Source organism: Peromyscus eremicus, chromosome 4, assembly GCF_949786415.1.
Source record: "Peromyscus eremicus chromosome 4, PerEre_H2_v1, whole genome shotgun sequence".
Taxonomy (NCBI): Eukaryota; Metazoa; Chordata; class Mammalia; order Rodentia; family Cricetidae; genus Peromyscus; species Peromyscus eremicus.
Window position 1 is genome coordinate 113744190 of NC_081419.1, and position 15391 is coordinate 113759580.

At 35.5% G+C, this 15391-nt stretch overlaps 1 protein-coding gene across 4 annotated transcripts in view; it reads right to left on the minus strand.

Moving 5' to 3' along the window:
• Tasp1 (taspase 1) overlaps positions 1-15391 on the minus strand; it is a 262299-nt gene that overhangs the window by 25477 nt on the left and 221431 nt on the right. For all 4 annotated transcript variants that reach the window (XM_059261514.1, XM_059261513.1, XM_059261516.1 and 1 more), the window contains one exon: positions 5832-5905. In XM_059261514.1, coding sequence (XP_059117497.1) covers positions 5832-5905 — 74 coding nt within the window. Of the gene's footprint in view, positions 1-5831; positions 5906-15391 lie in introns of those variants that run through there.

Below are 15391 nucleotides of genomic sequence, written 5' to 3' on the forward strand. Positions count from 1 at the left end.
TTTCATACCCTGCTCCCAAATTCATGTCAATTTTTTATATTTCCCACTTAGTCCAATGTGTGCATCTCCATACCATGGGTGTGGAGCTTCCAGACCAAATTTTAAACTATTTTTATCAATTTCTTACTTTAAAAAACAAAACTGTTGGAATTTTGGTTCAGACTGCTTTAACTTTACATATAAAACTGAAAAAAAAAACAGTTGGCAATACTGTATTTTCAATTTTCAATTCAAGAATAAGACCTATTTCTCCATTCAGATTCATCTGAGCAAGCCTTTTTAGCTTTAGTTCTAGAATATTTCTTATTCATTCCTGATCACATGAAAAGGCAGGTCTTAAGAATTCCTTCCCAAGTCTCTGTCTGACTTCTTTTGCTGGCTTCACTGTACTGGTTGGGATTTCCAGGAAAATACTGAACAGGAGCAACGAGAGCAACAAAAGTGGACTTCCTCTCTGTGCATTCCTAGAATTAAAACGTGCTCTAGGTTTCACTGATTACTATGATTTTAGGCTATACATTTTTGGTAGTTTTTTGTTGTTTTTCTTTTAGAAAATCTGACCATAGAAGTTCTTTCAAATATCTGGTATTTTGAGGGGTTTATAATGAGTGGAAGCTGAAAAGGTTGTGTGGTATAAGAATAAACATATGTTTCTTCTCCTTTATTTTGATAATGCAATAATTACACTTGTTGATATTTTTACAGCTTTATGTAAAAAAACACATATACCATAAAATCCACCATTTTAAGTAAATGTTCAATCCAGTGGTTTGTCGTGTGTTTGTAAAGCTAGACAACTTTCTAATTCCCGAACATTTTCATGTCCTTGAAAACAAACTCCATATCCATACTCCCCCTTCGGCCCTCACAACCGTTAATCTCTTACATTTGTTTCTACGGGTTTTCCAATTCTAGACATTTAAAGCAAATAAAATCATGCAATGTTTGGTCTTGTTTACCCGGCTTCTTGTACTTAGCATCATGTTTTCAAGAGTCAAGGGAACTATCCTGATGTAGAAGTTCATTTCCTTTTGTAGTTACAAAAAAAAAAATTCATTGCATGAATACAACACATTCATCCATCAGTTGACAGATATTAAGTTGTTCCTACTTTTTAACTACTATGAATAATGCTGCTATAAACATCTTCATAATTTTCTTTAGAATATACCTAAGAGAGAACCTGCTAGGGAATGTGGCAATTCTGTTAAAACTTTCTGAGACACTATCATGCTATTTTTCCAAGAAGGAAACACCATTTCCACACTCCTACCAGCAGTATATAAAGGCTCTATTTTTTCCTAATGAATACTTCTTTTTGTCCTAATGAACTCATTCTTCTTCTCTATAGACATCATGTTGGATGAGAAGTAGAATCAAATTATGGTTTTGATTTGCAGTTCCCCTATGAATATTGACAGTAAGCGTATTTCCATATGCTTACTTGCTGCTTGTATATCTCCACTGGAAAAATGCTTATTTGCATCTTCTTGTTGAATTACAAGAATATTAAATTTATTCTGAACTGATGCAAGTCCCTCGCCAATGGCATTGTTAATAAACATGTTTTCCTATTCTATGGGCTGTCTTTCACTTGTTTAACAAGACCTTTGCAACAAAGGTCTTAATACTGATAATTTATTTTCCCTTTTGTTGCATGTGCTTTAGGGATCATATTTAGAACAAGCACTGCCTAATCCAAGGGAAATAATGACATGGGCGACATCTGTCAAATATGAACATAGCTTGACACACAGAGCAGAGGATAATGCAAGTAAATATTTCCTAAGTAGCTAAAATGTTTAAAGCCAACGGCTGGATAATCTTCAAGAAGATACCCTGATGTGAGGCATGTTGATAATGACAAAGTCTCAGCTCTCAGCTCCAGCCAGAAAACAAAGAAAGACAGCAGTTTAGAGGGTATTTAGAGTGTAGCCACTCATCCAATGCACAAGAGGTTATAAGCCAAGGCTTGAGTTCAAGGCTCACAAACGATCAGATCTGACTTGCATGCAAGTGATATATTTTGAAGCATTTTACCTTAAAATAACTTTTAAAAAATTACGGAATAGTTTCAGTATCCTGTAACATTTACCAACGTTTACCTGTTGTCAACATTTTGTTCCACTTACTTGGTAATTTACTAAATACATATTCACTAACATAATACTTTTCTGAAACACCAATTTTATATATACAGGTCCCCACTTGCCTAGATAGATACTTCAGGGTGTGTTGCCTAAAAATATGAGTATGTCCCTATAAATCATACTATACATATCAATGTTAGTGAATTTAACAACAATGCAACCATTTTGGCTAGCCACATTTCAAATTTCAAAGCCATATTTTGCAAATTGACCTAAAATGTACTACAGTATTTTGGTCTTATATATAGAAGCCACTTTAAGCTAAGTTAAAACATTTACTGGTAACATTTCTTTAGTAGTACTCAATCTGGAACACTTTCTCAGTCCTTATCTTTTATAGCATTTAACAGTTTTATATAGCATCATTCCCTTTTACTTTCTTCCCAGTCCTCTCTTCATTCTTGATTTGTCTGTTTCCCTGTCATTAAGTTCATGCTATGTAATTGCAAATGGACGACTACACAAGTGACACTGTCCTTCTCAGGCTGTCATATCCAGAGGCACATACACTGTCTACCTGTTCCTCAATGGTGGCCCTAATTCTGAACACATAGTTTCAGTGTTGCTTTTTTCTCCATTATGCAATTACTATTTTTTCCCCACAACTAGTAATAAATCTCTAGAGAGATATTCAAACTATAAAATAGCCCATTCCTCAAGGATAAATTTTATAACAGTATTTATACTGTTGTTACAAAAAGTAACCTCTACATGTAAAATAAACCTAATTCATTTAGAGTGAGAGTTATGTGCCCGAATCAATTCCATGCCAGTTTAAATACGTTTTATTGCACTACACTATGTGCACTGAGTATTTATGAAAAACTGCTCATTAACAGTCCAGTCACTATAGAAAATGGGCAATACAATTTTGAAACCTAACTAATGTCAATGCTCTAATGTTTGCTCCATAAAAATAAGTCTATATATTTTATGTCAGAGAAGGGGGTTATAAATGAAATAATACAAAAATGTTCTTTTCTTTATATTTTAGAAAACATTATTTTCAAAAGAAAACAGAAACTTGTACTAAGAACCCATCTTCACTCAAATTACCTATGGTTCTGATGACAACCACCAGTCATTCCTTTCCTTTTCCTGGGCAGTGAGACTGTGAGGAGAGCTTTAATGCAAGGCTTTAACATGAATTAATCATAGCCTTATATGAAAAGTTCAAATGCTTTTAAGTTTCCTGTTTGATAACAAGGAAAAGGAGGGAAATTTTGGGGAAATAGAACATTTTTTTTCTTAAAAAACAAGAAAACAAAACAAAACAGATTTTAAATAAAAAGAACAGTTTCTAAAGCTTCTTCCTATCAATCTTACTATTACACCTTGTATTATGGAGAGAATAATTTCATAATAAACAGTGAGGTCCCTATACAACAACTCTTAACACAAGCCAGGAACCCTGGGTGAAGTGACCAGGTAGGCAAAGGCTGCCACTCTTACTGGAATACATATGTTGCTAAGGCCCTTTTTCTTTGTCCTTTTGAACCCACAGTCTCATCTATAACTTCTGTCACACTTGCAACACAATAAAACCCCTGCATTTGTGACAAAAGAACAATTTTGTTGGTTTTTGTGTGTGCTGTCATTGTTTCGAACAACAGAATTGAGCAATCAAAGTGCTGATGTTTTATTACTTTGTTTTATTTTCCTGGAAAGCATTTATAGATAATAGCTCAAACAATAAAGAAAGTAAGAAGCTATATACCCGCTGGCCCAATCCATATTACCTCCACATTACTAGGGGGAGCCTTTACAGATAATACTAAAATCACATCCCTCATATGCCAAGCAGCACAACTGAAGTTGACCTTGTCAAACAGCTCTAGATCCAACTCAGGCATCTGTATTTCTTTACTATCTGCACTGCATGTTAAATGGCAGGGTGTCTTCCACAGACAACAGGCAGGGAAAGCAAACACTTCCACTCAAAGGACTTGGTACACCACCCTGTCTTTCCCAAAACCTACTTCCCCCAACTGGCCTCAGTGTTGAAGCCTACTCTCATCATGATCTTTTGTTCAAACACGATTTTAGTTCAAGATCAATATTCAAAGTGGAAGAGAAAACTTAAAGGGCTACAAGGAACTCCTATAGCTTATTAAGTTTGCTTCCTGTTTGGATGTGCTCTCTTACATGTTTTAGAAATATCTGAATAACCATTTTCCACTCCTTTACTATGCTACTCAATATAGTAGTTACTAGCCACATGTGGCTGTTAAGAAATTAAGTATAGTTTAAAATTCAGTTCTTCAGTTATAGCAGTCACGTTACAAATACTCAATAATTTCTCCATGTAGCTCTGGCTGCCCTACTAGAATGACACAGATATCACTGTTTCAACTACTGTGACAAAGCCTGTAATGCTGCTCCAAGCATGTCAATCAACTTTAAAGTATACAATTACAATTCTATTTCAGAAAGATAATGAAGCAAAGCAATCTAAAAATTCTCTTATGCAATAGGTCTACTGATACAAAATACAAGTTTTATCAGATGAAGGTGAGACAATGGGAGGGGAGAGTTCAGTAATATTTCACAAATATCAGTCACTCTCTTGCTGTGAAAATGTTCCTATATAATGCATTCATAGACAGTCTGTGAACCTACTGATTTACTAGATAATATACTTATGGATGAGTACTGTATAAGAAATGAGCAATCAACTATAGTCAAGTGTTATCTAACTGGGAAATTTGTCAGTAGGTCATTTTATCACTGAGTGAGCATCATAGGTATGACATCACTAGGCAATGTAATCTTATGTGACGACTGTCATACACATGGTTTGTTGTTGTTCAAAATGCTTATATGATATATCACTGTACTCTTTAGTTAACTTTCTCCATTTTTTTAAACTACTCAATGTGAATCAGACGACACATATCATAAGTTTCTTTATTTGCAATTTCCAAATATGTAAATACTTTCCTTTTAAAAAAGAGGCTGCCCAACTTCATAAATATGCAGCTGAGGTGCTTTAATGCCAAATAAATGTCATACAGCACAGCTGTTCCTAAAACTTTCATGAACAGGAACATGAGGCGAATATAAAAATAAACCCACAAATCATGTTTCTTTTACTCTCAAGATCAAAAATTCGAAGGTCATGGAGACCCAGCAACTCAGGAACTGATGCCTAGATGACTGTATGACTACTGTGACTCATAGCAATTCATGTGGCACAGAGAGACAAAGCCCATGTAGACACACAACAGGGCCCAACAGACGACAGACAAGAGAGCATGAGTGAAATCCACAAGTACATCAGTCACTCTGTTCTGAAAGATGTGGAGACACATCCCGGACTACTTTTATATCGCCTGTCCCCTTTATATTTTTCAACCTTCCTTGAGGAGTTGCACATCTTGGTCAGTTTGTCAGCCTTATTCTCATTATCTCTTACAAATCCTGAGTTTCCTCTTCATGGATATTCACAGCGGGCAAAGGGAACAAAATGAAAGAAGAAAGGAAGGAAGTTTCCCAATTCATTATGGTCTATCATGAGAAGCATTTTTAAAATCTACTGGTTTTTCTTTGGAACTGTGAACAGTATTTTAAACGAAGCTCAATGGCTCAGGAGGTAGAAAAGTCATCTGTTTCAACAGACTGGTTCGAAGTTTATGTACTAGCTACAAGGTTTTCAGGTTATGACCCAGTTTTCCCGCTTACCTTGGCTTTTCCATCCTGGGCTGACATATATCCCACGCACATGCTCTCTGTAGTGTGGCTCCACAGAAATTCCACTATGTGAACAAGAACACAAATAGGCACATTCACATTCACAGATGGAAAATAACTCTTTGCCTTTTTAATAGAACAGTTAAAGATAGCTTTACATTTAACACTCATTCCCTACTTTCCATTTGCGCCTTCATAAATGTCAAGATGATTTAGTACTCAAAACTGTAATACCATTTACTCTGAAATGAAAAATGTATTTCTTTCTTGTCAAAACTTATGATTATTACATGTAAAATAAATGCTTGTGTTTGAACTCAGAACATTAAACACTTATACATTCATAATGCTGTATATAGTGATTCAGTAAATGCACTATTCCATAGTATAGTCTCTTTCAACATACACACATGCACATGTACACACACACCTTATTCTCTACTTAAGACACAAAGCTGAAACAGATGAAATAGCAATGAATCTGAACTAGCTTGTAACAGAGTAAGGAAATGTTACAAGAATGAGAGGGACTTAACAAAAAGACCCAGGAGTTGGCTTGAAGGTCTCTCACTGGCCATGTCTGCTCTCAACAAAGTGATAATGATGAATTCTAACCACTGAGCAAATGAAGAACCAAAAAATCCATAGTGATGGAAACAAGTGAAGAAATAAGAGAGGAGACAGCTCTTCTTTGCTTGCAGCAGAGTCAATGAATAAAAAGAGAAGATGTCTATTGATTGCCTGTCACTCAAGCTGGATGATATGAGTTCCAAACCTGAAATTCACAGTGGAAGGAGAGAACTGATTCCCCCCCCCAAAGCTGTCAACTTACCTGTATGTAAGCGGTGACACCTGTATATCCCCCACATTATATACATACACAATAATAATAATAATAATAATAATAATAATAATAATAATAAATAATATTTAAAAATTACACTCCTAAACAAGACATTGTACCATCCTTCTGAGGCTTGGGGAATAGTGTGGAAGAGGAGGCAGAAAGAATGGTAGACAGGGAGGAAGGCTGCAAAGTGCCATCTTCAAGCAGGACATTATAATTATGATTAGTACCTTATTTAGTCATCATCCGAGAGGCTTCCTCCTGCAGCAGATAGAACCAATACAGAGACCCACAAGCAGACATTACACAAAGAAAGACACCTTGGAACACACAGCTCTAAACAAGATATCTCCATCAAATCCCTCCCCTTAGGGCTCAGGGAACCTTGTAAAAGAGTTAGTTGGAAGGAGTCAAGGAGATGGAAGGGACAGAAGACACCAGGAGAACAAGGTCCTCTAAAATAAGTGAGCATGCCTCATATGCACTCAGAGACTGAAGAAGCAATCATAGGACCTACACAGGTCCGCACTAGGTCCGCTGCATGCATACTATAGCTCTCTATTTAGTACTTTCATGGGACTCCTGAATGTGTAAATAAGTGAGTCTCTGATTCTTGTGTCTTCTCTTGGGGTTTCTTTTATTTTTCTGTTGTCTTGGCTCCTCCAACTTCAATATCATGGTTTTCATTTTATCTTAGTATACTTTATTTTGTTATGCTTTGTTGTTATTTCTTAGATAACAGTTCTTTATAATGAAGAGACAGAAAGGGAGTGAATCTGGATGGGAGAGGATATGGGGAGAAACTGGGAGAAGTAGAGGAAGGAAAAACTGTATTTAGATTATATTGTATGAGAAAAGAATCTATGTTTAATAAAGGGGGAAATAAAAAAACAAACAAAAATTATAATAAACTCACAGCAGCTGGTTACCTGAACTGGGTCTCCATAAAAACTGTCAAAAGCCAGGCATGGATGGGGAAGGGTCTCAAGAGGACCAGTCCATCCTCCCTCTGTTAAAGTATTGGCTACTGCTAGATCCTAGGAGAAGGAAGTCATTTACTGTAGTTGTTTACCCACCAGCAATCTGGACAACTTCCAATGAATTGTACCAAACTTATACCACAGGGGGCTCTGGTTAAACTCAGGTCACAGAACCAAACAAGATAAGCCCTGAATCTGGAAAAGGAACTTTAGGGCAAGATGGCAGGTGGTGGTGGTTCGAGAAGGGAGAGGGAAAAAGAAGGGTATGGGGAAGGAATAATCAGAATGCATTCCATACATGCATACACTGTCAAAGAACAAAAAAAAGAGTTTGAAAATCATGTTTGCTAGAACTAGTGAGTGAAGATTTAAAGAAGGGCATGCTATTTGTAGTCTCAATGTATCTCTTTATAAATTTCTTATTAAAAATAGAGTGAAAGAAATGTAACTTCATTGTGGAATAAACCTTATGCTCTAATTTAACTAAATGAGAAAGCTAATTTCGACAAGTAAGGCACAAACTAAACTGTAAGGTGCTTTCCAGCTCTTTTACCCCACTAAATACATCTCATAATGTGGAAGCAAATCTGAATGGGAACACCAAACAGCTGACAGAGCAACATTCTCTACTCACTAGCTTATCTGAATGCTTCAGACTGATCACAGTAATCCGAAGGGAAGGTGAGCGACATGCTTAAAGGAACATATGACCCTAAGGGCAGGACATCATCTTGGATTGTATTCTGGCCTGACGTAAGAAGAGGGAGTTACATAGACACTAAGACAAATGCTGGCATGTGAAAATGAACTGTTCAGAAGAATGCCCTTGTTCTTCAGAAATACACACTGAAGGATTAGGAGTATAGGAGTTTAAATCCCCTCTGAAGCATTTGAAGAAAGTGTATGTGGAGGAAAGGAAAGATGAGTGAGGATACAAAAAATAATTTAGGAAGGCAAAGCAATAGGGCATCTAACAGATAAATCTGTGGGACCTACTGTACTAGTCTTAAAACTTTTCCATATGTGTGAAATCATACCTAAATAAAATGTTACAAACAGGAATTCAAGCAGGGCAGTGGTGGTGCACGCCTTTAACCCCAGCACTCGGGAGGCAGTTGCACGTGAATCTCTTGAGTTTGAGGTCAACCTGATTTACAGAGAGAATTCTAGGATAGACAGGGCTATAGCAAAGAAAACCTGATTTGAAAAACAACAACAACAGAATTCAAACATACAAAAATACACACAAAATTTCTACTGCTGTGAAGAAACACCATGACCATGGCAACTGTTATAAAGAAAAACATTTAATTGGGGCAAGCTTATAGGTTCAGAGGTTTCGTCCATTATTGTCATGGCGGGAAGCACGGTGGCACACAGGCAGACATGGTGCTGCAGAAGCAGCTGAGAGTTCTACATCTGGATCTGCAGGCAGCAGGAAGAAAGAGACCCTGGGTCTAGCTTGGGCTTCTGAAATCTCAAAGCCAACCCCCAGTGACACAAGGGCCACACATACTAATCCTTTCAAATAGTGCCATTCTCTGAGTTTATGCATGCCATTTTCATTTAAACTACTACAAACATCAAGTGAAACTTTCCAGATTCTAAATTCTTAAAGGAATTTTAAAAGTCTTGCTGTATTTTTCCAATAAAAATCTCAAATGTACCTGATAATAAAATTGCAATGCTCAACACTGAGCTCTTGGCATCCCTGGCTATTCATCTGTTTATATCTCTGTGCTAATTATGCTTAAAGGTGGGTGTATTCTAATACCTTTGTATTTTCTGCTTCAAAAAAAAAAAAAAAAGATCTCTTCCTCAAAATCAATATCAACAACAAAAATTTAGAAATCAGGGTACTAAATAGATCACAGAAATGACACGTTTAGAGACCTGGAATGCAATGAACTCACATCATTTTCATGTGTTGGCATGTAAACTGTCATATATTTCTTACCATTATTGATACCTAAAACACCATATGACAGTAAAAATACTAGAAATACTTATTAGGGTGTTACAATACATGTAGCAAGTAAGAGAATTAATAAACATTGAACTAAGGAACAATAATTGATGTTTTAGAAAAATTGTATTTGGACTTTTGACCTAGTAATTTTATTTTATTTATTTTTTTTTGGGGGGGGGCGGTTTTCGAGACAGGGTTTCGCTGTGTAGCTTTGTGCCTTTACTGGGACTCACTTGGTAGTCCAGGCTGGCCTCGAACTCACAGAGATCTGCCTGGCTCTGCCTCCCGAGTGCTGGGATTAAAGGCATGCGCCACTACTGCCCGGCTTTGTAATTTTAGTGTTAGGTAATTAGCCTCTAGATATGTTTCTGTACACAAAAGATATTTATAATAATACTCAGTATGGTGGATGAATGGATAACTACTGTACTTTATATAACAACATGTTACAAAATTAAAAAAGAAGCACTACATGGCTGAAATGAAACATCTACACCGAATCTTTGAATTTTTTGAGCCATAAATAATAGCTAAAAACCAAAAGCTAACCAAGAGGCAAAAAAAAAATCCACATAATATCATTTAGTGTACATAATTTATAACTAAAGTATCACAAAATAACAGTTGCCCTTTTACTCAATGCATTAACCTTTACACAGAGCTCTTCACAGGCTACTAACTGCATAAAGCATTCTGCTTGTGACTCACCAAGTTGACCTTAGAACTCATTAATGTGACATTATGCAGTTTGAAAACACCAATCTACAAGATAAGTAATTTTGCTTAATAAAAGTGAAGGGGAAAATAATATATAGAGATGATACTATCTCTTTTGTGAAAAAATATTCCTAGGAAATTCTGATTACCCTGGTTAATCTTCATTAGTGATAAAGAATTTCTTCTTTACTTAGATTAAGATAGTCTGAACAACTAAAAATCAGGAAATCTGAGGTAGTGTTTTTTTTACCATGTATTTTTAACTCTCTATCAGGAGAAAGCTTTATTATGATGTAAATATCATCTAATGTTTTTAAATGTTCCTGGTTTCATGACTATCTAGCCAATTCTTATTAAAGTACGTAAAAAAAATCAAATACTTACTCATAATGGGCACATATAATTAGGGTAAAATTTATATATCAAGACATAGTCAGAACCAGCAAAACGACAATGTAGCTGATTACTTTCCCCACAAAATTCCATTTTTTAATGGCAAAGTAATAAGTTTGTTAAAAAAAAAAAAAAAAAGACTAACAAACATTTGTGTCAAGGATAAAATTTAGCACAGACCAAAAAAAAAACCTGTGAAACATTATTCAATTTTCAATTATCTGTTGTCTTGATTTATGATAAAACCCAGCAAAGACTACCCACTCCTAAACAGCAGGACAACATTCTAGACCAAGTGAAAGGAGGCTAAGAAGTCTAGATGATATGCAGCAGTAGATAGGTCTACCCCCGGGATTATCACTGTTACAGACAGTATTCTACTCCAAGAAGAAGAGTAGGAATACAATCTGGTGTTTTTTTTAAAAAAAAAAAAAAAATCTAACAGAGGGAGATAACATCCCAACCCTACTATAACCCTCATGTACACTGCAAACACTTAACTAAATAAAGATAATTTTAATCAATAATTGAACTCCTATTCATGTTAGAATGCAAAAGTGTGAGTACTATGAAAAACCAAGATATGTCTCCTCTAAAACATAACAAATCCTATGTAATGGCTACTAATGAGAGTGGCTTAGTGAAATTACAAAGAATTCAAAAGAATAATGATAATAAGTTCAAAGAAAAGAGGACAAAGATAAACTCCTTAATGAATCCAAGAGAACATAAACAGCTAAACAAAATGAAGTCAATGCAGGATATTGAAAATGGAATTTGATAAAGACAGAAGAAAAACTAAATTGAAATTATGCTAGAAATGAAAATTTTGATAATTCAAATAAATAGCTCAGTGAAATCCTCACCAATGGAATAAACAATATAACAAAATGACAGAAATTTATAAACATATTTCATTAATAACCTGAACAGCAGTAATCTCAATTCTATAATCAAAAGACATGAACTAGCACATTGTATTAAAAAAAAAAAAAAAACAGGATCCATTCATTTGCTGCCTCTAAGAAACACAACTCACCATCCAAGACAGACACTACTTTAGAATGAAAGGATAGAAAAAGGTATTCCAAGTAAATAAAACTAGAAAACAAGCATGTATTTATACGTTTTGGAACAAAATAGACCTCAAACAAAAGCTAACTGTAGAAGAAAAAACAAAGTCACTTCATTATTAAGGGAGCAATCCATTCAAAAACATTGGCATTTAACATAAATACCAAACACAGTTAGACCTTATTTATTTATTTATTCATTTATTTTGGTTTTTCGGGACAGGGTTTCTCTGTGTAGTTTTGGTGCCTGCCCTGGATCTTGCTCTGTAGACCAGGCTGGCCTTGAACTCACAGAGATCCACCTGGCTCTGCCTCCCAAGTGCTGGGATTAAAGGCGTGTGCCACCACCACCTGGCTATAGACCTAATTCCTTAAAACAAACACTACTAGATATAAATTACCTCAACACAGTAATAGGTAATAACTTAAATACCACACAGTGACCAATAGATAGGTCATCCTGTTTGAAAAAAAAAAAAAAAGGGAGGAACATAATAGTTAAATGACATGATATGTCAATTGGACTTACAAACATCTATTACACATTCTGCCAAAACACTGTACCTCAATAGTCATATGGTGCGGTAGTGGCACACATATCTTGGTGGTAACCAAGCACTTTCTAATTGGACTTATAACCTGCTCAGCAAGAGACCATGCTCGGTACTGGAAACATAGCTACCTACTCAGTGCTAGTGAAATCATGATTATTGGAAGAGAATCTATAACCATTAATTTACTAAACCACATAATCCCTAACAACAATATATAAACTCTTGTCCTTATACCCACAGATAAGTATAGTCTTCATTCCTTATCAAGGATACTTGCAACAGATGGAGATCACTACAGAAAACCACAACCAATAAATATGCAAAGTTGTGGAGCCTAGTCCCAGTGGATACATCTAAAAACACTCCCACACCAAACGATCAGGGAACATTACAGAACAAGGGGTGGAAAGATTGTAAGAGCCAGAGGACCAGGGACTTTCTGTGAGACTGTATGTCCCAGCAACATCAGAAACTACATCCATAAAAGTCTCACCAACGTGATCGCCCAAATGTGAGCTGAGCACAGGTACCAAAGAAATGCCAAACCTCGTGAAGAAAAGTCATGAGGTCTCAACTCTACAAGAAGAATTACAGGCAACTGAGTAAAGTTGTGAGTGGGAGTGATGGCCCCAGCTCCAGGTATGAGCACACCAATTGATTATCCAGTACCAAACAGTCAGACTTGAAAATATATATGCAAGTAACATTGTATGTACTTAACAGATTATATTTAAGAATATATATGAATATAAAAACACATACATGCATGTAATAACCATTGATGAAAAGAGAGGAGAATGGGGAGAGGTGTATGGGAGGGTCTACAGGAATGAAAGGGAAGGGAGAAATGTAATTAAAATATAATCTCAAAAATAAACAAACAACAAAAAATACTCTGCCTACTGAATTGTCTCTAAAACAGATAACATGATAGGAAACAAAGCAAGTTTCACCAAAAACAGAAAAATAAAATAACTTCCCATATTCTATCAGAGTACAGAATAGAGCAAGAAAAACTGTAGAAAATGCAAAAACTCATGGAGATTTAACAACATATTATTGTTCAATACTGAATAGATACTAAAGAAATTTTTTTAAAAAACTCCTATACTAGAATTCAAATGAAGATACAAAATACCAAGTCCTATGGAATGCAAGGAAAGCTCTCTTAAGAAGGAAGTTCATGTCTAGTGTCCACACTAATAGAAAGCATAGATGTCTTAAATAGACAACTTTGTGATACTTCCTATGGCTTTGGAAAAACAAGAACAAGCCAATTCCAAAAGCAGCAGACATAAAAAGCAATTGAAATGAGGACAGAAATTAATGGAACAACAACAAAAAACCTGCAAAGAACCAATGAACTGAAGAATTGGCTCTTCAAATGATTAAGAAGATTGACAAGCCCTTAACCAAATTAAGAAAAAAAAAAAGATCCAAATTAATAAAGTTGGAGGTAAAAAGGGAACCATTACAATAATTACCAATGAAATTCAGAAAATTATAATATTCCTTTAAAACTTATATACCACTAAATTGGAAAACCTAAAATGAATGAATTTCTAGATACATATAACCAACCAAAATGAAAACAATGTGAGATAAAGAATTTAAACGGAACTACAACAAACAAGGATACTGATGTACTAAAACCATTTTTTTCGAAACTAATAAAGATCAAAGCAGATACATTCACTGATGAATTCTACTAGACCTTCAAAGAAAAATTAACACTAACCTTTATTAAGCTATTCCTTAAAACAGAAAAGGAATGCCTCTAAGATTATGAATTTAGTACTACCTGGTATCAAAGTGAGTCAAAAGAACAGACACACACACATGTACGCACACATGCACACACAAATATAGACCAATTTTCTTGTTGACCATAAACAAAAATTCTCAATAAAATAATTGTAAACTGAGTTCAAAAACTCTATTACGGGTGTAATCAACCACTTTCTGATTGAATGTAAGGCCCAATCCACAAAAAGAAACTCAAACTTGGCACCCTTAACTGGGCCAAAAATGAATAAGTGGGTAGATCATAGGCCCTAGGGGAGAAACAATTACTTACTTTTACTAAATAGACTTAGTATTAAACTATAGCCTAAGTACTTAACACCCATATATTAGTACATCCCTAAACTCTCATCAGAAAAGCTTTTTGCAGTAGCTAGGCATTAATACAGACCCACAACTGATCAATGTGCAGAGAATAAGAGACTGGGGGGTGCTGAGCACAGACTGGACATCTATATCCCATCCCTTCCTCCCAAGGCTTACGGACTATCATGAAAAAGTGAGCAGAAAAAATGTTAGAGCCAGGGGTAGCAAAGGACTGTAGCAAGGTGGTATTTTACAGATGTGATGACTATTCTTGGTTCTCAACTTGACTACATCTGGAATTAACTAAAACCTGAATGGCTGGGCACACCTGTGAGGGATTTTTTTTTTTTTTTATTTCCCCCCCTGTGAGGGATTTTTTTAAGGGATTTTTTTTTTGTTAATAATCCAGATCTTTGAGGTGAGAAGACCCACCTTTTAGTCTGGGCCACACCTTCTGCTCGCAATCTATATAAAGAACATGAAAGAAGGAAGGATGCTCTCTTTGCATGCTTGTTCTCACTCTGGCTAACAAGTCCATTCTTTCATTGCCATTACAGTCTCTTTCTTTGGGATTCTGGCATATATATATATACTAAATACCAGCTGAGACATCCAGCTTCATGGACTAAACAACTACAGGATGCTTGGGCCTTCTGTTAGTAGACAGCCATTTTGAACTAGCTGGACCACAGCCTGTAAGCCATTCTAATAAATCATAGATAGATAGATAGATAGATAGATAGATAGATAGATAGATAGATAGATAGATTGATTTATAGATTCATTTTATAAATTCTGTTCTTCTAAAGAACCTGGACTAATATACCAGATATGATAGGCTGCTGCCCAAATGCACTCATCGCAACTTTAACTGTACAAGTCAAGTTAGACAAACTCCCAACATGGATA